Genomic DNA, 26,235 nt, shown 5'->3' with positions numbered 1-26,235 from the left:
TAGTGGCAGGCACCGTGTTAGGCTCCTTCACATCAGTACCACTTTTAACCAGTACTGCAGGTTGCCTGGAGATCCATACGTTAGAGATCCCATTCTGGACCTCTAGTCCTTCACCAGCTGCAATCTTGCTCTTAGGTGAGGAGTCTCTGGTGTATGGGAAGTGACCCTCCAGAGCATGTGACCCTGTATATATTGGGTTCCAGAACTGTCTGCCCAAATGGCCCTACGTTTGGAGAGTTGGCAGCACTGGCCTATATAATTGGGTCCACAAGGAGCAGGTATTTGGAGGGAAATTTGGTCAGAGCTTAGAAGTGAGGACTAAGTTTATACTGGATAAAGTCCATTTGGGTGTAGGTCTAGTGGGATGGGGTGCAAATAGGGGATAGGCTGAAGGTCATTGCCCTCCATTGCCCAAGACCCCACATTAATCCACCTGACAATTCCAAGTGGTATTATCTCCTCTTCAATGAAAATATGATAAGTTATGCAGAAGTCTTGAGCAATATGCCCAAAGTGACCTCATTAGGAAGTAACAGAGCCTTTATAGTCAGAAAGGGCTTATCTTATGCCAAATCCAGGTTGCTCCCCCATGAATGCTGTCCGGGGAAGGCCTCTTTCTTCTCCCACTCAACCCCCTCTCTCTGATCAAATTTATTCCCAAGTAGCCAACAATTGTAGATTCATTCCAGACTAATAAGCTCCTCTTTTAAGAAGCAAATACTATTGATGGAGTTCAATATTTTAATAATTTATGCCAGGGCACATCAAAAAGACTGTTTATCCACCCGTCCCTTAAATGTTTGCATTTCCCAGTGTCTGACTCAATCTATTGTGGCTTCAAATCCTTAGCGAGGGAAAGACATTAAAGGTAGGGAGATGGGGATGTACAGTTTAAAAAAACTAATGTAATATCACAGTAAAATTGTATGGAGAATGAAAAAATACTGGTTTTATATTATAAACATGGCAATATGTTTAACAAATGGGTCATACTGCTTAAAAAAAGATTAAGGAGGCCTCCCTGGTGGCACAGGGGATTAAGTCTCAGCACTGTGAAGCCATCCACAGCTGCTGCAGCACAAGTTCGATCCCTGGCCAGAGAGCTAACCCACATGGCAAAGCAGACCTCTCCTGTCTTGCCCACTGCTCCCCTCAGCTGTGTATTTCAGTCAATCTGCCTGTTCTGCTCCCCACTCTGACTCTGGTGAATCCTCTCAGCAACCCCACCACCCCTTGCCTACACCCCAGCTCTTGTATGCATAAATAAATACATCTTTAAAAAAAAAAAAGATTAAGATGCTACACTCCACACAATCTCAGTTGCTATCCTTGTTTCAACAGCCAGTTGCATATTGATATCGCTTGAATCTGTCTGAGTCATAAGTTTACTGAAATACTGTAATATTCTGTACTCTGTGTGCTTTGCCCCCTGCTTGGAATTCTCTTCTTCCTCTCCAGCACCCCACCCCAATCTGTTCAGAATCTACTTCCTTGACCACACACCAACATGTTTGGCACACCAACATGTTTCCTTGGCTCCAACCCAACAGCACAATATTTACAAAGGTATTCGCTTATTAGTCTACTTCCTACCAGACTGTGAATCCTCGAAAGAGTACAAATTTGGTGTCTTCACCATAGTTAGCAGGTAGCCAAAATAGCCATTCAGCAGTTTTTGTGGAAAGAATAAAACTATCCCTGTCACGTAAAAGCAAAAATAGGAAGAAGGAAAATACTTATTTATAGTATCTTGAAGCTGTCTTTGTCAGAGAAGTATATTGAAAAGAATGAAATGCAACCTTTTGGTATAATTGCTCTTATAAGACAAATATTCCAATAGGAAAAAAAGTGAACGAGTTGAAAATGTTCATTTGTAATAAAACTGGCCTCACTAGTAATCAAATAAGTGTAATTTAAAATAGATACTTTGCTTTCTCAAAAGCCAAAAAATACATATAAATAATAACAAGTATTTTGTGTCTGAAATAGAATAAGTTTTCTTACATACTGCTTTTAGAGGTGTCAGTTTCTATTTCTACAATTTTTCTGAAAAACAGTTTGTGGCCATCAAGAGGCCAGATCATGGCCATACATTTGATTTTAACCAAGTCTTTCAGAATACTTAGTAATACGGGAAAGTTATTATGAGATAATATTAAGTGAAACACTATAATCATAGAAATCGGTGTATATTATTTTTTCCACTTGTTAAACTAAACATAAATATATAAATACATATATAATTCTCCTTTTTAGAGACACACTATATTAACATATACACTTCCCTTTCCTAGGCACATTCTAGTTTCAGGTTTATTAGATGCCTTTCTAAAGGCGGAAAAGCATGACAAGGGGTAAAAAAAGGCTGTTGACGCCCTCATTTTATATAAATTATTTATATCATGTTGAGACTTCTTTTTAAATAGCAACTTAGAAACATGGATTTTTACTCATTTATAGTAAACGAAAGTTAAATTAAAATGTCCTGAATTTTCCTCGTATATGCTTCAGCTAAACCATGTTACCAGCTATGTCACCTTTACCCCAGTTCCCAGTTCTGTCCAAATGGGGTGACCTTTACCCCAGTTCTTTTTTTTTCTTTCAAACTTTTTTTGGCAACTGGTAAATTTTAACTTTTATTCCTTTCCTGTTGAGATTTTCTAGGCTTCTGTCTCTTTCATCAAATAAGTTAGTCATCACTTTGACCCACATGTCTTTGGCAAATGTAGACCCCTGCCTGTTCTGGTCTCATCCCAGTCAATTGTAAACATATCAGGCAGGGGAAGGCCTTGGCAGATTTACTTGCACTACCCAGCTCATCTCAGCCCTTCTAATGGAGATGATGTGCTATAGGTTCAAGGAAGGAGCATTCAGCAACAAGGGAGCATTTTGCCGAAGATGCAAAGTGAGAGTATTAGGAAACTGGAGAGGAACCTTGCATAAGTCAGAGATAGACATAGAAAAAGTGGAAGGAATACGGCAGACACTGAATTCTCTTTGGTCCTAGTGTCTGTCTTGCATTCTCTGCGCCCATGGGTTAAAGTGTGTATCTGAATGCATGCATTGCCCATGCTATTGTAGGTAGTATTTGCACAAGCTGACCATGTGCTAAGAGCTCTGTATGCAGTATTTTCTTTAATCTGCACCACAGGCCTGAGACACAGATCCTGTTAGGTCACCTAATGCCCAAGGTCACACAGCTGATAAATGCTGGAGCTGCAATATGAGCTCCGAAAATCTAAGCTGTTGCATTTCACAGCTCAAATGCATTTCAGTTATGATCTATGATAGCCAACTTTTAGCCTCTGTACTATTTATTTTCTGCAATGGAAGGATTAAATCCAATGGTCCAGTGCTGATTGTAATGACATACTCTTTATGACTATGGGGGAAAAAATCTTATATGGTCATACAATTAATACACTTTATTCTTTTCCTCTAGAGAGAAGAAATTATCAAACTTATTTTTGAATTATGTGGTAAGATTTGACTATTGAGAAAAAACATTAAAGCACTAACCCCACTCTGTTCCATATAGGTTGTGATAGTGTCTCCCCAGAAGGTGTATAGTCCATAGCTAGTGGGAAAGTTTGAAGCACATTTGAAAAGTTAATGGGAAACTCAGACGCGGCAGTGAGGTAGCCTGTGGGAATCCTGGCTTGTGGTTAAGAATTGTGAAGACTTTGAGGTGGGTGTCCGGACCTTCATCAACACAGCCCCGCTTCAGTGACACTTACCTGACCTTGGGAAGGAAAACACAACAAAGGAAACATGACTGCAGGGGCCAAACTGATATTTGAATCCAGCCTCACTGGTGATTTTAAAGCCTCTTTTTCCTGTAGCAAGAAGTCCCTCTGTATTGAGTTCTGAGCACTATTTCTGGAGCTGAATTCTACTTCAAAGGCAAAAGGGCAACTCAGGAGGTCATCTTACCACACAACTATTAATATATTTAAATGCTTCTGTGGTTAAATACCTTAGATTTAAAACAGAGTTGCCAGGGAGAGGAAGTTAGAGATTAACTAAAAGACAAGAAGTTAGTGGAGTAAAGAAAATGCTTATCGTGGACAGAGACAGGAATACCACTGTCCTTCCATACAAAGAGCTTTAGAACTGGCTTATCCCCACCCCCACCCCCAAAGATTTTTGAACTTTAAGAACTAACCTAGCACTTTCTAAGGTAACAGGTCAGTTAAGATATGCCTTCTGGTTTCCAGAAACCCTACACAAAGAAATCACAATTTCCTAGTAATTTTTTTATAGGATAGTGTGTTTGGGCACAATGAGGATATGAATAATGGGATGTAAATCTGGTCATTCTTACTGCCACTTGGAAGTTGCCATAAATGGAAGTTATTTATTAATCAGCATTCTGCACTCGTTCCCATTAAAGAGTTTTATGGTATGATTGGACAGCTGGTGTTTGATAAAATAGAAGTCACCTTAGACAACACTGTGAGTGAGTTGGAAACACAAACTAGCACCAAGAAGGGGGTAACTTTTCTTATTCATAAAGGTCCTAATCTTTCCACTACAATGAAAAGTTATCTCATTCCCCATTGGCCCTGCCAATGAGTGAATATCCATTTTCATATAAGAATATGGTTGAAATCTGAAATATTAGCTTCCAGATTCAGGTTAAAAATGAATGGTGGAATGAAAAAGAACAATTTTGGATAGTGGTGATCTAGGGAGAGGGAGACGAATGTAATCAGGAGGGCACACACAGGGGATGTTGACCCTTAAGAATATTTTAGTTTTTAATAGAAGAAATGGGCACAGAGGTGTTTATTATTTTATCCTCTAAAACATTTTGAACTTTGTGGGTCTCTTGACAACATATTACTTTGGAAGAGGAACCAGGTATAGAAACCAGAAGGCAGAGAGTTATAAATTGTGATCACGGTCATAAAAAAGGAAGGTCACTATCGAGCCCTCAGGTTCACCCTTGCCTCTATCTCCTTTCCCCCCACCATTCTGACCCCAACTGATCATATTTTGAATTCCATTTCTGCAATGTTTCTACCTCAACTTTCATCTTTTAGGTTGTGGGCCCAAATGCAAAGAGGCTCCACTAGAGCTGGTGTTTGTGATTGACAGTTCAGAAAGCGTGGGGCCAGAGAACTTTCAGATCATCAAAAATTCTGTGAAGACTCTGACTGATCAGGTCACTCTGGATCTTGCCACAGCCCGCATAGGCATAATCAACTATAGTCATAAGGTGGAAAAAGTAGCTCATTTGACACAGTTTTCCAGCAAAGATGACTTCAAGCTGGCTGTGGACAACATGCAGTACCTGGGGGAAGGCACCTACACTGCCACAGCTCTCCGTGAAGCCAACCACATGTTCGAGGCTGCAAGGCCAGGTGTGAAGAAGGTGGCCCTGGTCATCACTGACGGGCAGACAGATACCCGCGATGAAAACAACCTGACCCGTGTGGTACAGAATGCCAGTGATAACAATGTGGAAATATTTGTGATTGGGGTGGTGAAGAAAAGTGACCCTAATTTTGAAATGTTACAAAAAGAAATGAATCTAATTGCTACTGACCCAGATAGTGAGCACGTTTATCAATTTGATGACTTCGTTACCCTGCAAGGTAAGACTGTCAGCAATGGGGGAAAAATTTACATTGTTCTTCCAAGTACCACATCACTGGATAATCCTGACCGAAAATAGAAAGCAGGATATTATTGTAACACAAAACTCTAAGGTAGTCTCATCCAGTTTAGAAAACACAATCCCTTGTCTTTTATTCATTGGTAATAAACACTATGTAGCCTGGAAGTCAAAGAATGTAGATGAAAAGAAAAGAGTAGGACCTTAGAGTATTGCTAAGATTAGTTAATATCCAAAAAGTTACCTCACTCGATTAAGTGATGGAACCATCCAGCAGCAAGCCATAGACTCAGTGAATCAAGAAAAACATGATGAATGAAAAAAAAGGTCATAGACATCTACAGATATGAGAATTACAGAATGGGGATGATTCAATTCCATTCTTATGAAAACAGATAATGTTCTCGTCTGTTTTTATAAGAACACATAATGAAGGAACACATCAGGAGTTTATCTTAAAGAACCACTTTTCAAGTATTCCTCATACAGCAAAGCTAATCTGATGGACTTTTCTTTGCTAGTTCTACATCTCACCTGAGCTGATGTTTCCTACTGAGACATTCCAAGACAGACTGATCCATGATTCAGCTATTGTTCAGTTTTGCTTTACAATGTAATAAATTCCAATTCCTTGAAAACTGACAACTCGTTCTGGCAGGGCTCACAACTGGCAAGCTTGTAAAGTAAAGAAAATTTATGTTTAATGTGGTTGCAGATTTCAGTTTGGCTCTATCGTAGGGCCTGAGGAAGCCTGGTACAGGCCCTGCCTGCTTCACAGCACTCTCGGCCTACCTGGGCTATCAGCACTGCCGACTCTAAAGATAGGGGACCATGCTTAGAACCTTCCAATTGTCTATTTCACCTTTCTCCAGAGTTTTCCAGCCTGGGGTCCCATTTTCTTAACACCCTGCTGGGTGATTGGTGGGTATATCTGATACATTCAATCTCACTAGGCATAAATGTGTTAGAATGGCCAGGATAACACACTTCATAGAAAGTTGTATTTGTACAATTGAAGAGCTTTTTCATCTTAGCCAAAGGAATTAATAATTTGTTGCAGCCAGTGAGGGCCCTGTTTTTGGAATGGCTGGCCTCTTGCTATCCCTAAAACTAGAGGCAACTGCTTATTCAACTTGTGGGTGAGAATAACCCATTAAGTAGAATAGGTCACAGTTATCTAACTAACTCTGTTAAACAGTTAAGTCATTGCATTTGGGCCACCAGATAGTATTCCAGATAGTGTTAAATTAAGTTATTTTAGATTGCCTTTTACAGATAATGTAAAAATGTTTTAAAACTTAGTTAACCAGGCAGTTGACTTCAAGTGATGGGAAGTTGTTTATTCTAATTAGTGGGCAGAAGATCTCTTTAAATATGTTTTGAGCAATGATTCATTGTTCCCTCTGTCTCCCTTTTCTACTTTTCTTTCAAAAGACACACTGAATCAAAAATTGTTTAAAAAAACTTGTGAGGATTTTGATTCCTACCTCATTCAAGTTTTGGGTTCACCGACACTTCAACCTGGATTTGGGATGTCAGGAGAAGAACTCAGGGCATCCACTTCAGCGCCTCAGGAAGAAAATTCTGAATCTGTAAGTGATTGTCTTACGTCATTTGTGACTTTAAAATTGTGTATTCTGCCTATTTTACCTTAAAGACCATCTTATGCTGCACTATCAAATATTAGCTGAGGTATATAATTTTTTAGGTGCTTAAATCTAAATATTAGTGCTTTGTCTCCAACAACTAGCTCTGAAATAGCTTTGGAATATATGAGAATGAATATGAGATTTTAAAATATTTCCAGGGCCTCCCCTGGTGGTGCAGGCGGTTGAGCGCCACGCTGTGAAGCTGTGCACAGCCTCTGCAGCGCTGGTTCAATCCCAGCTGGCCAGCGAGGGTCCCACATGGCACGGCAGACCTCTCCTATTGCGCCGGCTGCCTCGGCAGTGTATTTCATCAGTCTGCCTGCTCTGTTCCCTGCTCTCTCTGTGGTGAATTCTCTCACCCTCCTGCGACTCTGGCCTATACCCCGGTTCTTGTATAAATAAATAAATCAATCTTAAAAAAATTTTTAAAAATAAAAATAAATAAAATATTTCCATACTTTATAAATAACTAGTTATTAAATGTTACAAAAATGTTTTATTATATCTGGACAAAGTAATCATAGAAACAAGCAGATTAAAGTATGCAATTTGAATCACCCATTTGTCATGCTTTGTCTTTCATTCCAGGTCATAACTCTCCCTCATTCATTTGTGCTGTGTATCCCACTTTGCACCCTCTCAAGTTTCTTTAAAGTCACACATGCTCAATCTGCCACTCTCCCATGCTCTAAACAATGCTCTTGTTCATTTAGCTTCTACTTTTTTTTCTTTTTTTTTTTAAGATTTATTTATTTATGCATACAAGAGCTGGGGTACAGGCCAGAGGTGTGGGGGCTGAGAGAATTCACGAGAGACAGAGTGGGGAACAGAACAGGCAGATTGACTGGAGTACACTGCTGAGAGGAGCAGCAGGCAAGTCAGGAGAGGTCTGCTGTGCCATGTGGGTTGCTCCCTGGCAGGGAATCAAACTTGTGCTGCAGAGGCTGCTGACAGCTTCATAGGTTGCGTCTTAACCCCTGCATCACCAGGGAGGTCCTAGCTTCTACCTCTAATGCCAAGAGTGGGGACCAAGTGGGAGGATATGCATACATATATATATGCAAGGTAGATGCTCTGTTTCAGAGTTCCCCAACCATGTGTGCATGATAGAACTAACTCCAGAATGTACTAAGACACATGTGACTGTCCTCATAGCAAGATTATGGGTGCAGACTCAGTCAATCAGGTCAAGAGCTACTATTAGAAGTTCTTCTAAGTGAAAATTGGAGCGCTTCCTATAGTCACTGGTAAGCAAGTATTGTAGTAGTCTTTTCTTCACCAAGTTACAACTGAGGCAGGTCTAGACCAATCCTCACTATGCACATGGACAGCCTCTAGCAAGCAGCCACATAGCAGTCAAACCCGTGTCCTATGAGCTCAGAGAAGTCCCTACACTGTCATTTTATGAAGACTTCATGGATATGAAAGATTCATTATGAGTCTGTGTAACAATATTCAAGCAGGATTTGGCTGTCTAATTGGACTAAACCCCCAAGAAACTTCCAGATCTGCAGCTGGACCAAGGACCATTTAGGAATCAGGCCTAGGGTGCCATTCTTATGGGCACAGACTTTAGGACTCATTAGATGCATACACTCTGTTCAAAAAAAGACAGAAAATTCTACATTTCTATTTGATTATATATTAACAGACTTTGAGATGGGTAATTCTACTTGGGGCAACAGACTGTCCCTGGATTGTCGATTGAAATCAACACACACAAGTATACCACACAGTCTACATATTTATATTTATAAATATTTATAATATAAATATTTTTGGTTTTACAGGTCATTTGATCTTTGTGGTAATTACTCAATTTTGCCTTTGAAATGCAAAAGCAGCCTTAGCCAATGCTGAAATGAGTAAACAAGGCTGTTTTCAGAAAAAAACTCATTTATAAAAACAGCAGCAGAAGACTCAGCTTTGGCCTGTGGGGGGCTGTTGACCCTCATCCTTGCTGAGAAGTTTTTTTTTTTTTTTTTTTTACAAATGAATTCTTTTTTTTTTTTTTTTAATACAAACTGGGTACAGTCAGAAGCGCGGGAGGGTGAGAGAATTCACCAGAGCCAGAGCAGGGAGAAGAGCTGGCAGAAGGACCGAAGTACACTGCTGAGGGGAGCAGCGGGCGGCAGGAGAGGTCCGCGCGCCAAGTGGGACCCTCCTCTGGTGGCCGGGGAGCAGCCGGGGATCGAACCGGCACCGCAGAGGCCGCGGGCAGCTTCACAGCCCAGTGCTCAACCGCTGCGCCACAGGGGAGGCCCCTTGCTGAGAAGTTTTAAATAAATTACAGATAACAATGGATATGGCCTATCTACTTCTGAGCAGGAAAGCAGGTTTTGCCTGCTTGTCTCTTGATCACTTTGCCCCTTTCCTAGTCAGTCCCTGTCCTTTTCTAAAGGCTTCTTGAACAAAAGCAAATTCAGGTTTCATCCAGCAAGTGGTGCATAAACTGAGCTCTTTTCATAATCAGTGAATTCCAGCAGTATATACAGATCTTTATTGCTGTGCTAGATGGGAGGCCCTTGAGACATTGCTCTTGCACAAGAGACGTCACAGTCTATCCGAGAGATGGGTAAGTGCAAGAATTATTAAGATCTTTAGCAGGGCTGTGGATGAAGCCCAAGAGTTGCTCCAATTAATTTCAGGGGAGACTAATGTAAGGTCTTAAGGGGTAGTAGCAATGAGTTGAGTTTTCAGAATTAGGAGTGTTCACGGCAAGAGTAGAGGGAAGGGTATGTCTAGCAAAGGAAATATGTGAGCAAAGGGAGATTCCAAAGTGACATGGCATTTCAAGAAACTAGAATAAATTCAGTCTACCTGGAGACTAAGGTATGTGTGGTAGAATGGTGGGAGTTAAAGCTGGATAAATGATTTGTGGATGAATTATAAATGGTTTCAATGTCATGCTTCAGAGCGTGAACTTCATCCATAGGCCAGGCAGCTAGTAGAAAGCAGAGTTTTTAAAGCAAATGGGGTCAAATAGTCATACTTGGTTCACAGGAAGAACAACCCTGGTCGTGGTGTCAAAGATAAATAGGATGAGGAAAGGAGACTAGATGCTGGGACATGAAGAGTTATCCAGGCAAGAGCTGTCCAGGCAAGAGGTAATGAGGCCCTAACCTCTGGCAGCAGCCACTGGATAAAAAGGAGACATGGATTGGGAGGCTATTTCTGTGGTAGAATGAATAGGATTCAGTGATTGAAAAGATTTGTAGGCTATGGAGAGGGAGGGGATTTGAGGTGATAGTTGAATTTCTAATTGGAGATGGGGTGAATTTCAGCAGTCTACTGAGGTGGAGAACTAAGAGGCACTTTGTGAAGGAAAGTAAAAGTTTAGTTTGAACTAGTTGAAGTGCTTAAGGGACTTCCAAGGCAGTTACGACCATAAGCAAGACCATAATGAGGAACAAGACCATAAGCCTGTGATAGCACACCCAGGAAGTTTGATGGTACTGAGAGTCAGTGATATTAATTGATTACAACAAATGAATTTTCTAGTAGCTGGGAAGGGGTGGGCCTGACAAGAGTACATCCAAATGGTTTCAATGTATATTACCAAGAATAACAGATGGAAGCTGAGCATGAGAGATAATGGAAGCTTGCAATAAACTTGCAATAAACTTGCAATAAACTTGCAATAAACTTGAGCTTGTTGGACAGGTTCTCTTCTCATTCTAGATCTTCTCACTTGGACTTTCTTTGTAGAAGTCCCAAGGCAAAACTGAATTCTTAAATAACAAAATGTTTCTAACAGCTATTTAGTCTGAACAAAAATATATGTATTTATATTCACATTTATATCTGTCATATATTTATGTAATGTATAGACACACAGAAATACAAAAACATGTTTATATATCTGCACCTGCATGCCCACCTTTATTAATAAGTATAATGGTATCCAAACATTTAAAATAAAGTGTATGTCAAAACCTTTTGATTCTCAGATTGTTTCCCTGCCACTCGTAAGAAATACTGCAAAACAAATAAATGAGGATCTCAGAAGTCCTACTTTTTTCCTCTGTTGTTTCATCTATCACTCCTCAAGAATTCCAACTCTGTCCTTCCTCTTCCTCTTCTTTCTATCAAAACCTGTTCTTAGGGGAAAATCTGATATTGGTTCTTGACATTTTTGTGTGAAATCTTAATCAATAGGTTTCTACCTCCATGAAGGAATTAGTGTTTTTAGCATTTTATCAAACTTTGGCATAAACTTGATACACACTAAACATATGGGAATATGTATGTTGGAAAGCAGAAGGATTTCTCAGATTGTACTAAATTCCTAATACTTAGGCAATGCCCTGCTCTGTTGTTCTTTCTGACCAGTCGTGGGAAGCTAAACATGTAGATGCATTCTACTCTGTCTCTCTCCTACAATTTCTGGATAATCTGTACTTCTGGAATTTATTAAATTTATTAGATTTTATGTCGTTAATTATTATCAATGTACCTTAGTATTCTAAATGAATTTAAATTCCTTGAGGATATTATCTGTGACTAATTAAACTTTGTGTGCCACTTGTGATCTAAATTGTGCTTGGTCTTGCACAAGGTAGATGTTCAATTAATAAGTGCTCACCAGATAAATGCTAAACCAACTGCTAGACTAAAAAACAAATCTGAAAATATTCTTCAATGAAAGACATCAATTATGCTGTTATAAAAAAATTAGGTGCATTAAAAAGTCCTTTTATTGCTCTAATCATGCTGATACTTCATGTTCTTTTCATTCTTTCAAGGTTTGGAAAGTTGGGTAAGATTTCCAGGATATAAGATTTCCAGGAATGGGGCAGTAAAACCAAGCATACATCATTTAATCAGACCAAATGATTATAGCCAGTAATGGTCCATTAAGTAAATAAGCTGACTAATTTCTTACATGAAGTCATTTGTTGTCATTCTAAGTATATTAATAGCTAAATTAATATCAATATAAAGGGTGTTTATTCACTGGAGCTGGTTCCTTGCAAGAATATTTTATTTTTTTCCCTAGATATCTGAAAGAGTAGAAAAGAAAGAAACCTACCTACCCTTTTTATGAAGCCTTTTTTTTTCATATTATGAAAAATTGCTCCTTGATTGCAAATAACTTAGGTGACTGGCAGCCTCTCTGTAGAAAGGCAGTAGTATTCCTTGCAGAGGGATTCCACAGTGGTCAGATGATGGAGACAACCACACTAGTTTGGAAAGAGTCCCTCTGGGTAGCTCCTGCTTCAGGTGGAGCAGTATAGTAGAGGAAGAGGAGAGCTGTGGGTCTGATAGTGTTGTGATGTATGCAGCTCAATGCTACCCTCCTATCCTTGGGGGCTATGTATTCTGTACCAATGTCAATTACAGAAAACTAACACAGTGAGCCAACTTGGATGGCTGCACCCTCTCTCTGTCCATTCTTTTAGTGAGATCCTGTTCCCATTGTCCATACTTCATTTCTCCTCTCCCATCATTATCCCACAAGCTGCTTAAAGAACTCCCTTTCCATTTTATTTTTTAACATTTATTTTTATTTATTTATGCATACAAGAACTGGGGTGTAGGCCAGAGGTGCAGGGAGTGGGGGGTGGCGGTGAAAGGATTCACCAGAGACAGGGTGGGAAGCAGAATAGGCAGATTTACTGAAATACACTGCTGACGGGAGCAGTGGGAGAGACAGGAGAGGTCTACTGCGCCATGTGGGTTAGTTCCCTGGCTGGGGATCGAACTCATGACACAATGGCTGGCGATAACTTGATAGCGCTGAGATTTTAACAGCTTTGTCACCAGGGAAGCCCCTCCCTTTCCATGTTCATACTTACCATCTCTGTCTTTTTTTTTTAATTCTCCTTACCCCACAACCGCTACTCATTATACTCCATCTTGAGATACATGTAAAGGTCACTTCTGAAACAGGAATTCCACTGCCAGTTTTTAAAAGAAACTTCCCTGGGCAGGTTCTGACTTGATGCTGGAATTAGGTGTTTTTCTTCATGCCAAATCTGACTCTGGGCTCCAGTCTCAACTATTATATGACCCTTCCCTCCTCCCAGGTTTACTGCCACTACAACTTTTCTGGAAAAACCACCAATTAATTACCTTATAATCACCAAATTCTTATTGCATATTATTGCTTAATTTGTATTTTGCATGTAACTCCATGGCAACTTCTTTCTTTGATTTTGAGAGTCCTCTCTTGTTCTCCTACCTTTCTTAGCATTCTTTCTCACTTTCGGAGTCCCTCTTTGTCTACCCCTTAAATATTAAACTCTTAATTTTTCTGAGATCTGCCCTTAGCCTGCTCTTCTTTCTGTTTCCAAATTCCAAACTTTCAAATTTGCCTCCCCAATATAATCCTTTCTCTGGGGTACCATTCACATTTTTCATTGTACACATCTTATTCTCGTATTCCCATAAGAATTGTTCATGAAATAAGTTCATACTGCTGCTCCTCCAGATTTTCTTACTAGGGATGTAGTCCCACCAGCCAGACATGCCCCCAATGAGAGATCTGGGATATGTTTGTAGCTCTATTTTCCTTTATTTTCCACACTTTCTCCCTTTCCTCTTTGGTCTGTTTATATCATCCCTCCCTTCAACCCCTTTCTCCTCATTATAACTTTCCCATTTTACATCAGAGCCTCAACTGTGTCTATATCAATGTCATTGTCGCAAAACTCTGGTCCCCTTTCCTACATGCTCTCCTGCTTATCCGTTATCTGTTGACAGTATCATTAATTTTCTTTTTTACTTTTCAAAAAATTGCACAGTTTGATTATGTCTTATATATGATTTCATTTTGCCTGAATGTTCATAAAAACCTGTATATAATACCATGGCATATATTTTAATTTGGGACTAAGCGTTCATGACAGCAGAGTAAGAGAAAAATAGCATAGGTATTTAGGCACATTGGTATTTTCCACTAATTTCTATTCAAGTAAAATTGTGTAGGTCACTTTCTTATATTATACTCACTATTAAGACAAAAGCCCAGTATTAATTTAGTTTCTTCATTGACAGTAAAATGAAGTAGATTACCTAAAATCTGAGTTTATTATTTATAAATGGTCTTAAGCCATTTAAGATATGGTTATATTTGTCAGTACTAGAATTCTTTGTTTATAAAATCAAAGTAATATTCTCTCATTGTGGCAGTCAAAAACCCCTCAAATTTCTTGGTAAAACTTTATCCTCACATCTAATTTACTATGTGAAGTTGCTGTGTGAACATCGTATCTTGCTAATAATAGATGTACTGCCTTTAGAATATAAAATGTTCCTCTCTTATGGAAGAGGAAAAAACAATTCAAACTGATCTGGAAGAAATGCCCCAGACTTGGAAGTCAGGAAGGCTTGGGAGCTGTGCTGCTGATAGCCCCAATGCTACAGCGAAATACTTTCCTTCCCTTACTCCAAAGTTTATACTTTTTCTATTTTGTTATTTTGGACATTCTATTTTGTTGTTTTGGACCACTTAGTGTGTTGTGGTCTTTTTAAAAGACTGCTTTTAAGGCCTCCCTGGTGGCACAAGGGGTTAAGCACAGCACTATGAGGCAATCTGCAGCCTCTGCAGCACTAGTTTGATCCCCAGTCGGCCAGGGAGAGACCACATGGCGAGGCAGACCTCTCCTGTCTCCACCTGCTGCTCCCCTCAGCAGTGTATTTCAGTCAGTCTGCCTGTTCTGTTCCCCACTCTGTCTCTGGTGAATCCTCTCACCTCCCACATCTCTGGCCTGTACCCCAGTTCTTGTGTGCATAAATAAATAAATCTTAAAAAAAAGACTGCTTTTAAATTTACAGTGTATCTCACAGTATTGACATTTTAGAAATGAAATCTGACTGCCTGACTTTGGGTGAATCACCAAGAGGTGTTAGTTTTCTCATTTGTAAAAATAAGGGATTCTTACCAGAGAGTATTCTTTCTGTTCTAAAAGCAGGTGATTAGAACCATCAAAAACATTTAATGCCAGAATGGAGGGCATTATACTAATGTATGAGAAGGTTTTGAGAGAATAAAATTCTACTGTCAACCCTCTGGGAAAGCTGCAGACATTCAGGGGAGGTGTGGCCGAAGCTCATGGTGTTCCTGAAGGTACTCAGCAGCCTTAATTGCAAACAAAGAACATTCAATTTAAGTGCTTAAGAGTCCTGGCAAGGGAGTGTGATCACCTGGATGAGTCAGCCAGGGCAGTGCTTCCGAAAAGTCTGGCACTGGCTGAGGAGCCAGTTGGCAAGAACAGAATCCCACAGCCAGCTGGGAGAATTTGGACCCACACTACTGGGAAAAGCTGTCTTGATGCATGGTTAATGCAGATGATCATTACCATTCATCCAGAAAAGACATGACTTAGATTTGAAGAGTTTGTCTATAATATACATAAGATTTTGGGTAATGGATTATGAGAAAAGTTCTTGGAAATCAGAAACCAAGATGACCTTTTGAAATTGTGTGGTGATGAGTTAGTATTCTTCCTTTCACTCATCATTCATATTACTAAGATGCTGTAAGACAGGAAGGAATGGACACAGGGCAGGTTTTCTGATCCAGTAGACCGGGTAAAGGAGAAGAGAGTCCTGGAAGCCTCAGTAGCTTTTGCAGGCTTTTATTGGGATTTACCGGGTACATGGCAGGTAGGGGTGCTAGCTGGCAGGCCTCCCAGACCCAAACAAGTCTTCACTCTTTCTGGGTTCTCCGGCATTCTCTGGTGGTCTCTGCTGTTCTGCTCTCTCGATTCTGCTTCCACTTCTTTGCTTCTGCTGGCGTCCCTGTGACACCGCCCTTAAAAAAAGCACAGTCTTAGCCCAGGTCAATCCCATCTACATATGCCCACACCCTACTCCAGGTGCCCGCCATCAGGCATGCATTCAGGACCGCAGGGTTCCATCATCTATCCTAATGGCAGGAGGGCAGAAAAGCCTGATACTTTTACCTTACCCTACAGATGCTGCTCTCAATCTATTTTTTTCCCCTTGAAAAGCTCAACTCTGAAACTGAAAGAAAATGGTGGTAACATATCTGCTTCTCCGCTGCACAGAGTAGCCTGTTCTCCAGGCTCTGCCCACCCAGCCCCACCCCACCTCAGGTCTTAGTCTCCTCTCGTTTCCTTGGACCAGAAGCTGGCACATTCTGTCTCCTCCCGGGTAGGCCAATGTGGTAGGAGCAGAAGTGTCTTCATTCTCACTTCAGATAAAGTTAGCCCTTGTTTCTCTGCAGTCTCTTTTTCCTCATCCTTTCTCCAGAGAGAATTTGCTGTATTTTAGAGCAGTAAAGTTTGGGTTGCTTAGATTCCACATCACTTTTAGAATTGGAAAGTTTGTTAGTGTCTGTAAGGGCCAGGACTGGACACAGTGCAGGTTTTCTGATCCCATGCAGACCGGGTAAAGGAGGAGTCAGAGTCCTCAGTAGTTTTGCAGGTTTTTTATTTGGGGTTCACCAGGCATATGGCAGGCAGGGGTGCTGGCTGGGGGGCTGGGAGGCTGGCAGGCCTCCCAGCCCCCAGCAAGTCTTCACTCTATCTGGGCTCTCTGGCGTTCGTTCTGCTGCTTCTCGGCTTCTGCTTCGGCTTCTCCTTCGGCTTCTTCGGCTGCTGCTGCTGCTGCTGCCGGCTGCCGGCTGCCGGCTGCCGCTGCTGCTGCTGCTGCTGCTGCTGCTGCTGCTCCTGCTGCTCCTGCTGCTCCTGCTGCTGCTGGCATCCCCCCGTGACGCCGCCCTTAAAAAGCACAGTCTTAGCTCAGCTGAATCCCATCTACCTATGCCCACACCCTATTCCAGGTGCCCGCCATCAGGCATGCATTCAGGACAAGGATCCATCATCTATCCTGATGGCAGAAGGGCAGAAAAGCCTGATATTTTCTTTACCCTACAGTGTCTAATATGCCATTAAACATTTAGGGGATATTGAATAATTAATCCAAAGCAAAGTCTCTCTCTCTCTCTCTCTCACTCTCCCTTTCTCTCGTTTTGCATATCCTTATTAAATTCAACATGAAGATGATGTAACAGAAAACCTCCAGCCTATTCTCAACTTATCCAGTGGCTACTATTTGCTATATGCTCTACACATTTCTTGAAAAGAAGGAAGAAAAACTCTGGCATGATTTAGTTTCTCTTATTAGGAAGATGACATTTACATATATGAAATGAGAAATGATACAAGACAGTATAGGATTAAGGCAACTTCTGTTTGATCAGGGCCAAAAATAGAAACTTTGGAAGGTACTGTGGGTATTCTGAAGAGTTAGCACTGACCAGGTTATTGGGGAAGGTTTTTTCCCAATAATAAACCTTCCTGGATCATGGTGCCAGAGCCTGAGGCAGAATGAAGTGGAGAAAGAAATGAGAAAAGTTGCAGCAAAATGTGCTGGGCTGGTGAAAGGCAAGGTGATAAATGTGTGTGGGAAACAGGTTATGCAGGGCTGTGGAGATCAGCTGAAGAATTTCTCACCTATAAAACTGGTAATACCTCTCTTTAAAATCATAAATGTAGTAAATGGTTTAGATGATGGTTAAAGACATAACACTCATAAGAGTGCAAACTGGCAGAACTTATTTTGGAGAGGACTTAGACTTAGAAATATGTGTGGTTTCTAACAGAAAAAAAGAAAATAAGTTAGGTGTTCAAAAAAGTCCACTGTCGTTATATATAATCTTTTTAAAATGGTGCTATAGAATCATAGTAAAACATACGAAACAACCATAATATATTTATATTAAATTTAAAAAATAAAGCTTTATTAAAAAAAATGTTTAAGTATATCTACATAGAAAAAATCTACATAGAAAAAATCCTAAATCCTGAATATCAATAACAATTATCTTTGGGAGGTAGAATCACTTATAATTTCTATTTTCTTATTGTTGCTTGTCAGATTTTCTAAATCCCCTTCAAAGAACATGTTTGCTTTTGTAATAAAGAAGAAAATCTTTAAGTGGTAAACCTATAACAATGATACATTTCTTTAATCTGAAATCTTGTGGTTCCCACATGCCTGCTGGTAAGAAAGGGGTGTGTGTGTGTGTGTGTGCACGTGTGCGTGTGTAAATCCACAATTTAGGTATTCAAGGATGCATGACAGAGGACCATTATTTCCTGAGATTTTGTATTGAAATAATTCACTTGGAGAGTTAGGAGAAAGCAATGATGTTAAACTTTTTCTTAAATGTTCCCAAAAGCTAACCAGTTTTTTTTTTTTTTTTTTTTTTTGAGTTGGTAGTGTTATAGATATTGAACGGGTTGCCTGGCTGTGGGTCCTCACCCGCGTGCTTAAAAGGGATTAATACTCCACTACAGGAATACACAAAAGGTTAATAAAAGGTTTATTTACAAGGGAAAAGGAAATAAGGAAAATGTACAACTCAGGGAGAAAATAGGGAAGTAAAGTCTTTAATGCATCCTACCCGATCCGACGACCTGGAAACCCAAAAAGCACTCTCAGAGCTGGCCGGATGCGGCGAGCTGGCGGAGAGCCAAAATGGGGGAACCCCTCCAAAGCCCACGTGTCTGGCTTTATACCAACCTGGTTGCTTAACCCCACCCTCAGATCCCAGCCACCTTCCCTTCGGTGGTGATGGGATTTGGAGTTCCCAGTGTCTTTGGCTTTGGCCTGGAGTGGGGGGTGAAGTCCACAAAGCCTGTATGGAATTAGCTTTAGGACATCCTTTTCCCCCTAACAGTAGCACAAGTAACCAAAAAATGTGAATTTTTTTTTGTGTGTAGATCATTGTCCCCAGAGTCCAAGATGAAAAGAACAAGTCTCCAATGCCTACTGGGGCTGAAAGCCTGGTTGCCTCTCCCTTATCCGAAGCTATGACCACCCAGATGCCATTGCTCAGCACTCCTGAGCATGGGACAGAGAACCTGGAAATGAGAACTCCAAGTCCCATTTTTATTTTACAGCAAGAAAAGTTGATGCACAAAGGTAAGAGATACCCATCAATCAATCATTGCATCTACAATGTGAGGAACACCAAAGAAAGATGGCCTCGAAAATCTCTTCCAGGGAGAACAGATTATGACTCCAAATAGGGCAGATAATACACTTTTCTACATCATTATGCATACAATTGGAAAACTGGATGGTTGTGGAACAAATCTAGTCAATAAAAATTTTTAAAGCTTATTTGTGTGCTTTTTGTTATTAATTTGAAAGCCTTTAGAGAGGATTGTACTCTCATGTTTGCCACAGTCCCTACCACTCCTTATTGTATTACATGTGGCCTTCACACATGTAGACATTTGATTTTTGACTCCTAGATTATAGAAGAGAAACAAATTAAAATCTACATTGTGATTCATCAATATACTTTCTTTGAAGTTAATATCTACAGAAATTAATCATTATATACATAGTTTCTGAAGAACAGGCAAAAGAAACAACATCTTTCCCCAAAAGTTTAAATTGTCTTGAAAACAAGCTGCACAATATGTTATTTAATAATTATTTTTATGAGTGGAGGTTGTGAAAATCCAGTGTTCCTTTCTGTTTGGTCTAAGGAGTCTTCCTGGAAGAGGGAGATTTAGAAGTTTTGAAAGTAAATGAATCGAGATAGACTGCAAATCTGTGGAAATGATTTTGGGAAACAGAGAGAGGGCCAATTTTGCTTTTGAGAAATGAAGTTATGGCATACAAACCATCTCACAGAACATAAGTCTCAGCCATCAAGTACCTATTTGGTTTTTATGTTTTTGTGACTTCTTCCACCTGAGAATCAAATCCTCACCGAGGAAATCTGAATAAGACACTAAAGGAGTACTGTGCAATAAGAGGAGTTCAAAGAATAGTTTTATAGTTGTGATTCTCCTGTGCTTCTTTTTTTAATTTTATATATATTTTTATGACATTTTTCATTTTTGCACAATGTATACATTTTCATCTTGGTTATAGTTCCCATAAAATTCCCACCCCTCTTGTTTTGATCCTACTCACCCCCCTCCAACCCCATAGTGTGTGTCTCTGATTTATAGTTGCTTGTTGATTTTGATTTTTACTTTACTATAATTAGCCTTTTTCCTGGTTCCTTATTTAGGTTTTCTAAATTCCTGCTGTAAGTGAGACCATCCAGTATTTTTCTTTTTCTTTCTGGCTTATTTCGCTGAGCATGATCCCTTTCAGCTCCATCCAAATTGTATGAGTTTATCTTTTTTGATTGCTGAGTAATATTCCATTGTGTATATGCACCACATCTTCTTGATCCAGTCATCTATTTTTGGGCATTTGGGTTGTTTCCATAGCTTAGATATTATAAATAGTGCTGCTATAAACATAGGGGTGCAGGTGCCCTTTTGAATTAATGTTTCTGTGTCCTTTGGGTAAATACCTACGAGTGGAGTTGCTGGATCATATGGAAGCTCCATCTTCAGCAGGTTGAGGAATATCCACACAGCTTTTCATAGTGGTTGGACCAGCCTTCCTGTGCTTTTTTTTTTTTTTTTAACAGTGGATGTGTTTCTAAAATTTATTTCTAAACTGACTTTAGAAGGTCATGTTTATATTGCAAGAGCTGCTTTTTAAATTGTGCTATAAAGACAGTCCTTCATTTTACTTTGTAACTTGAAAGGATTTTCCCTTTTTTTGTAGGCACAATTAAATGTGATCATGTGGTGCTTTCTATGAGCAAGCTTGAAGGGAATGTGTGCAGAAAACCAAAATCAGCTTCATTCCAAATATTAATTTTATTTTAAATCAAATCCAAAGTAAATGAAGAAATCCTTTCTCCTGTCAACTAATCCCTTTAAGAATAAAGATACACAGTGCCATTTTCAGGAAAATATGCATTTCAAATGCGCTGATGAATATCAAAAATTTTATGTTTTCAAAGGAATGAAAATGTAATGGTGGAGTTTCAGGTGATGGAGGAAATATTCTGGGTATATCAGGCAACCCTTCTTATACTTAGAAGTATATTTTCTTGGGATCTGAGTATGCACGGGGTATAAATTCAGAAAGCTTTTACTTTTCATCTTTTCAGTGAAACAGAAACCTATAATAACACAGTATCATTTTCTCACGCTAGACCCTAGATGTTTGGAAGCCCTGAAGCCTGGAAACTGTGATAACTATGTGGTTCGATGGTATTATGACAGACAGGTCAACTCTTGTGCCCGTTTTTGGTTCAGTGGCTGTAATGGCTCAGGAAACAGATTCTACAGTGAAAAGGAATGTCAAGAAATCTGCGTTCAAGGATGAGTAAGTAAATAAACTTGGAATGAATCAGGTCTATGTCTCTATCAACAAGTCTAGGAAGAAATGCTGTAATTTCAAAAAATTCACCCAGTATAAATACAGCACCATATTTGAATATATACTAAGGTGTTTATAATTTAAAAACATAAGCAAATCCTTATACCCAACCTAGGATGTAGGTATTATATTATTAATCATTTTTACAGATGGAAGACTTTGAGGCCCTGAGACATTTAGTAACTGATCAACTATCATCCAACTAAACATCAGCAGAGTTTGAAATCTAACTATGGGCCTTGTTACTTCAAGACACAGGCACTATCTGCTTCACCACCTGCAATGTGGTCCTGATTCATTTTGATTCCTGTTCTATGCATTTTGTTGGATTAAAGTCTTCCCTCAGCTAACTTTCTCTCCTGCATCCCTTTCCCCCAGTCCCTCCCACTCACCTCACTCAGTCCCCCAACCCCTTCACAGTTTGCCAGTAGCAAAGAAGGGACTTGGGTTTGGGAAAGGTAAGTGATGAGAGTGTTTATACACAGGAAGTAGCAAGCTAAGAAAGATATCTTGCTTGGGGGAAACCCAGCAAGAGGAAATGGTTCTGAGAGAGGAGATACCCTGAGATAGGAGTGTCATGGTGAGCATAATTAGATTTTTGTTTCACTCATTTCATTTGCACTGAAAGTGATTAAGAAACCAATGTGAATTAAAATTACTTATCTCATGAATTAACAACTGTCATTTCCCACTCCTCCAATATGTTTGCTAACAACGCCTTTATTGTATGTTTAAACTATGTATTTAAAACCAAAACTGTAATTTAAGTACCTTTCCTTTAGGTGAATCTGTAAAATATGTAAATGAGACCTTCAGTTTTAGAGAGTGGATGAGAACTACTTGAAGCCCACATCCACTCCTGAACAGAGGATTTTTAAGAGATAGGATTTACTGAAAAATGAGCCACCAAATTGAACTATGACTCAACAGAGAAATAGAGAATTCAGCTCTGTCATTTTATAATAATTTTGCAACATCCAATCTGGGAAGATCATTAGTCTAAACTGAGCTCAGACAGCATTGTGTATATGTCATCTCACAGCATACTTTCTTCTTTCAGGTCAGTGACCCTCATTTAATTTCGGCAGTGCCTAAAAGAGAACTAAAGGAAGGAGGCGATGGAAGCACAGCCAACTTAGCAGAAACAATTTCATGTAGCTTAATTACATGCTTATGTAATACTTGATTCTACAAAAGAATATATGCAAGATACTGGTAAATTTAAAAATTCGATACTAAGATGAACACCAGTGAACAGATCACAGAGAATGAACCAAGTATAACCAATTCTATTGAAGCTTCCTGTTCCTCCCCATCTTGAACTTTGTGTTTACCATTTCAGTTTGCTATTGGTTTTGTTACGTAATTTTACAAATGAAATCCTATGTCTCCGTGTATCTCTGAACAATACATAGTCTTGCTTATTGTAGAGCTTTATAAAAATGTCATACTCTAGTCTTCTACAGCTTGCCAGTTCATTTGTATTATCATTATTATAATTCATATGATTTACCATATCTAAATGTATTCCTAAATGATTTTTTATTTAGGTTTTTTGAGCTTTAGAAAATGTTTCATATGTAATTCTTTGCAACTTGTTATGCTGCATTATAACTCATATATGTTCATTTACTTTCAGTTGTATAATATATGGATGGCCATATAACAATATATTTAACTACTGCCTTGTCTGTGATACATTACCTTGTTTTTATTCGGTTTGTTTCAATACCCAGTAGGTGTTGCTATGAATACTTTCATGCTGGCTGAGGGTGTATGTGCAGCAGTGTTTCTCTAGGATATATATCCAAAAGTGGAATTTCTGAGTTGCAAGATTTGTAAACATTCAAAAACAGCATGTCATACCAATTTTTTTCCCCAAAAGCGTTTAATTTTTGGGACAACACTTAGCATTGTCAAACTTCTTTATGTTGTCGATATTGGATATAATGTGGTGTCAGCATCTTGTTTTAATTTGCCTTTCTCTGGTGACACCTTACCAAATTTATTTACCATCTGTGTTGTTGCTTCTCTGAAATGTGTTTATAACTGGAGCAGACTTTGATATTGGATTGTTTGTCTTTTCATATTGAATTTCTGGAGTTCCTTATATATCTCGAAATCCAATTTTTTGTTCATTATATAGGTTGCAAATACCTTTGTAGCTTTTTTTTAACTTTAAATTTTTTTAAAGATTTTGTTTTTATTTATTTTATACAAGAACTGGGGTACAGGTCAGAACTGGGAGGGTGAGAGAATTCACCAGAGCCAGAGGGGGGAGCAGAACAGGCAGATGGACCAAAGACACTGCTAAGGTGAGCAGCAGGCGAGGCAGGAGAGGTCTGCCGTGCCATGTGGGGTTCTCCCTGGCAGGCAGGGAATCGTACTGGCGCTGCAGAGGCTGTGGGCAGCTTTGCAGTGCGGTGCTCAACCGCTGCGCCACTGGGAGGCCCTCACTTTAATTTTTTTTAAATCAACAATTTCTCAATTTAAATGCAGTCAAGCCTATCCATCTTTTTATTGTAGCTTTTCCTTCCTTGTTGATACCACCTAGCCTCTCAGCTACCTTTCTTGGGTAGGAAACTCCTCCAGAGCAAAAACTGTTCTGGTACTGGGCTCACCTGTCTAGGTTTCCATCTTCATGCTGCTAAGTCCTTATGATCTTATTAGCACCTTAGTTAATTCTAGGTGATTTTTTTTTCTTCATATTTTATAGTCATCCTCAGCTTGAACGTAAGTCTGAGCTACAAAGTAGTTGACTACCATTTTCTTTTTTTTTTTTTGGTAGGGTAGAGAGCACTGAGTATTTTCTTATTTCCTAGAAGCCCTGCAATGCATTTAAAAGTTTGAATCATTCACCATCTGGTTGTTGAAAGAAGAATGACTTTCAGAATCTCTTGTTCACTGTTTCGCCAGAAGCAGAAGTGCCTCTTCCCTTTTCAAGCTTTTCACAAGTCTGCCCACATAGAAAATTGATATGATATTGGAATAGTGATTGGAATAGTGATCCTTTTGTCTGAAACATTCTTCTCCTTCTGTAACTGACCAAATCCTTCCAGGTCAACTGGAAGGCCCCTCTTTTACTGTATTTTCTCAACCCTATCAGTTGGTCTGTGTGCTACTTGGTTTCTGCCTCCATTCTATCCTGACCACAGTCTGTGCTTCTTTGCACTTAGTGAAGAGTATGTACATTAGTTTTCTTTTGCTATTCTAGCAAGTTACCACAAATTTGGTGCCTTAAGCAACACAAATTGTAAAAACTTAAACTGTGGGTCAGAACTCTGGTATGGGTCCCACTGAGCTAAAGTCAAGGTGTCAGCCAGCTGTGTTTCTTCTGGAGGATCTAGAGGAGAATCTCCTATCACATTCCTTGGCTTATGACCCTTTCTTCTATTTTCAAAGTAGATAACAGTAGGTTGAGTTCTTCTCTCTGATTCTCTGACCACAACTGGGAAAGACTCTTCTTTTAGGGACTCCTGTGACTAGATTAAGCCTGCCTGGATAATCCAGAATAATCTCCCCACCTTAAGGTCCTTAACCTTAATTGCATTTACAAAGTCCCCTTTGCCAAAAGACCTCCACTGATAAGTTAAAATATCTTGAAGGATCATTTTTTGAATTAAATTAATTAAGTTTGCTGACTGCAAGAAATACTCTTAATTAGGTGTTTGAAATGCATACTAAATTTATAAAATAACAATCAGGCTTAGTGATTGGAAGCTTGCGTTTTATTTCTGCTATCCTTCAAGTTTGCCCTAAAACTCTGTACTCAAAGTTTCTTCATATTGTTTTTAAGTATTAACAGAATTCTCCAGTTATTTTCTCTTTAGCATATTAGTTGGTGTTACCTTAAATTTATCATTCGGCTGTTTTCCCTTTCTCACATCATAATGAAGAGTGCTATGGTTTGGGGAGTTTTCTCAAATTGATTCTAGTATGAATAAATCATTGCTTAGACTTGCTATTAGTTGTTTAAAACAAAACAAAACAAAATAAAACATGTCCCTGAAGAGAATTTAAAAAAAAAATTCCTTGACTTTATGCAATCACATCCCTAATGTTCCAAGAAGTAAATATTGGAATTTGTATACTTTCTCATAAATGTATTATGTATTTTCTTATTAGGAAAATACTAATGAATACAGTAAACATTGATTAAGATCATGCTGCTTTACATTTTACAGTGTTACCCAAGCTTTTTTCCACATTAAACGTTCAAGGCCAAGTCTATTAAATTTTCCTTGTACCACCCTCCCCATCTTCACCACAAACCAGCAGCCTTTCTATATTCCATTTTTCTGTGAAAGGCACAATCACTTGCCCAGTGACTCATCTGACCTCTGAGAAACATCCCAGGCTCCTCTCTAGTCCTCAGAACTAATTGCTCAGCGCATCTCACCTCCTCTTATGGCCCTCCACCCTGAACTGTCATTGTTTCCAATCTGGCCTCCTCACCTCCGATCATTATCCACTCGGTGCTGTGAAATTATAGTAAATCTGACCCAGTAATTCTCCTAAAGATGCTTTAGGGCTATCCATCTTCTTCAATATACAGAGCAAGCATTGCAACATAGTATTCAAAGTCCTTCTGGATCTGACTGCTGCTTACATTTCCAGTTAATCACTCTCCAGGGCCTTATACATGTTCCTCAATGCAGCTGTGCTCAACCATTTGTTACTTTTTTTTTTAAAGATTTATTTATTTATTTATTTATTTATTTGTTTGTTTGTTTGTTTGTTTGTTTG

The 26,235-nt window shown here is 39.3% G+C and overlaps 1 protein-coding gene across 1 annotated transcript in view; it reads left to right on the top strand.

Moving 5' to 3' along the window:
- Window positions 1-21,435, top strand: part of COL28A1 (collagen type XXVIII alpha 1 chain) — a gene marked incomplete at both ends in the record, with an annotated part of 147,014 nt that extends 125,579 nt beyond the window's left edge. Inside the window, 5 exons of the mRNA XM_084230583.1 lie at window positions 3,443-3,479; window positions 5,046-5,600; window positions 7,055-7,212; window positions 18,966-19,167; window positions 21,263-21,435. Of these exons, the coding sequence (XP_084086709.1) occupies window positions 3,443-3,479; window positions 5,046-5,600; window positions 7,055-7,212; window positions 18,966-19,167; window positions 21,263-21,435 (1,125 nt within the window). The remainder of the gene's footprint in view (window positions 1-3,442; window positions 3,480-5,045; window positions 5,601-7,054; window positions 7,213-18,965; window positions 19,168-21,262) is intronic.
- Window positions 21,436-26,235: the final 4,800 nt, after the last annotated feature.

This window comes from Talpa europaea (assembly GCF_964194135.1).
Source record: "Talpa europaea genome assembly, chromosome: 3".
In the NCBI taxonomy this organism is placed as follows: domain Eukaryota; kingdom Metazoa; phylum Chordata; class Mammalia; order Eulipotyphla; family Talpidae; genus Talpa; species Talpa europaea.
Note: the sequence above shows the minus strand (reverse complement) of the source record. Positions and strands in the feature narration are given on the sequence as shown.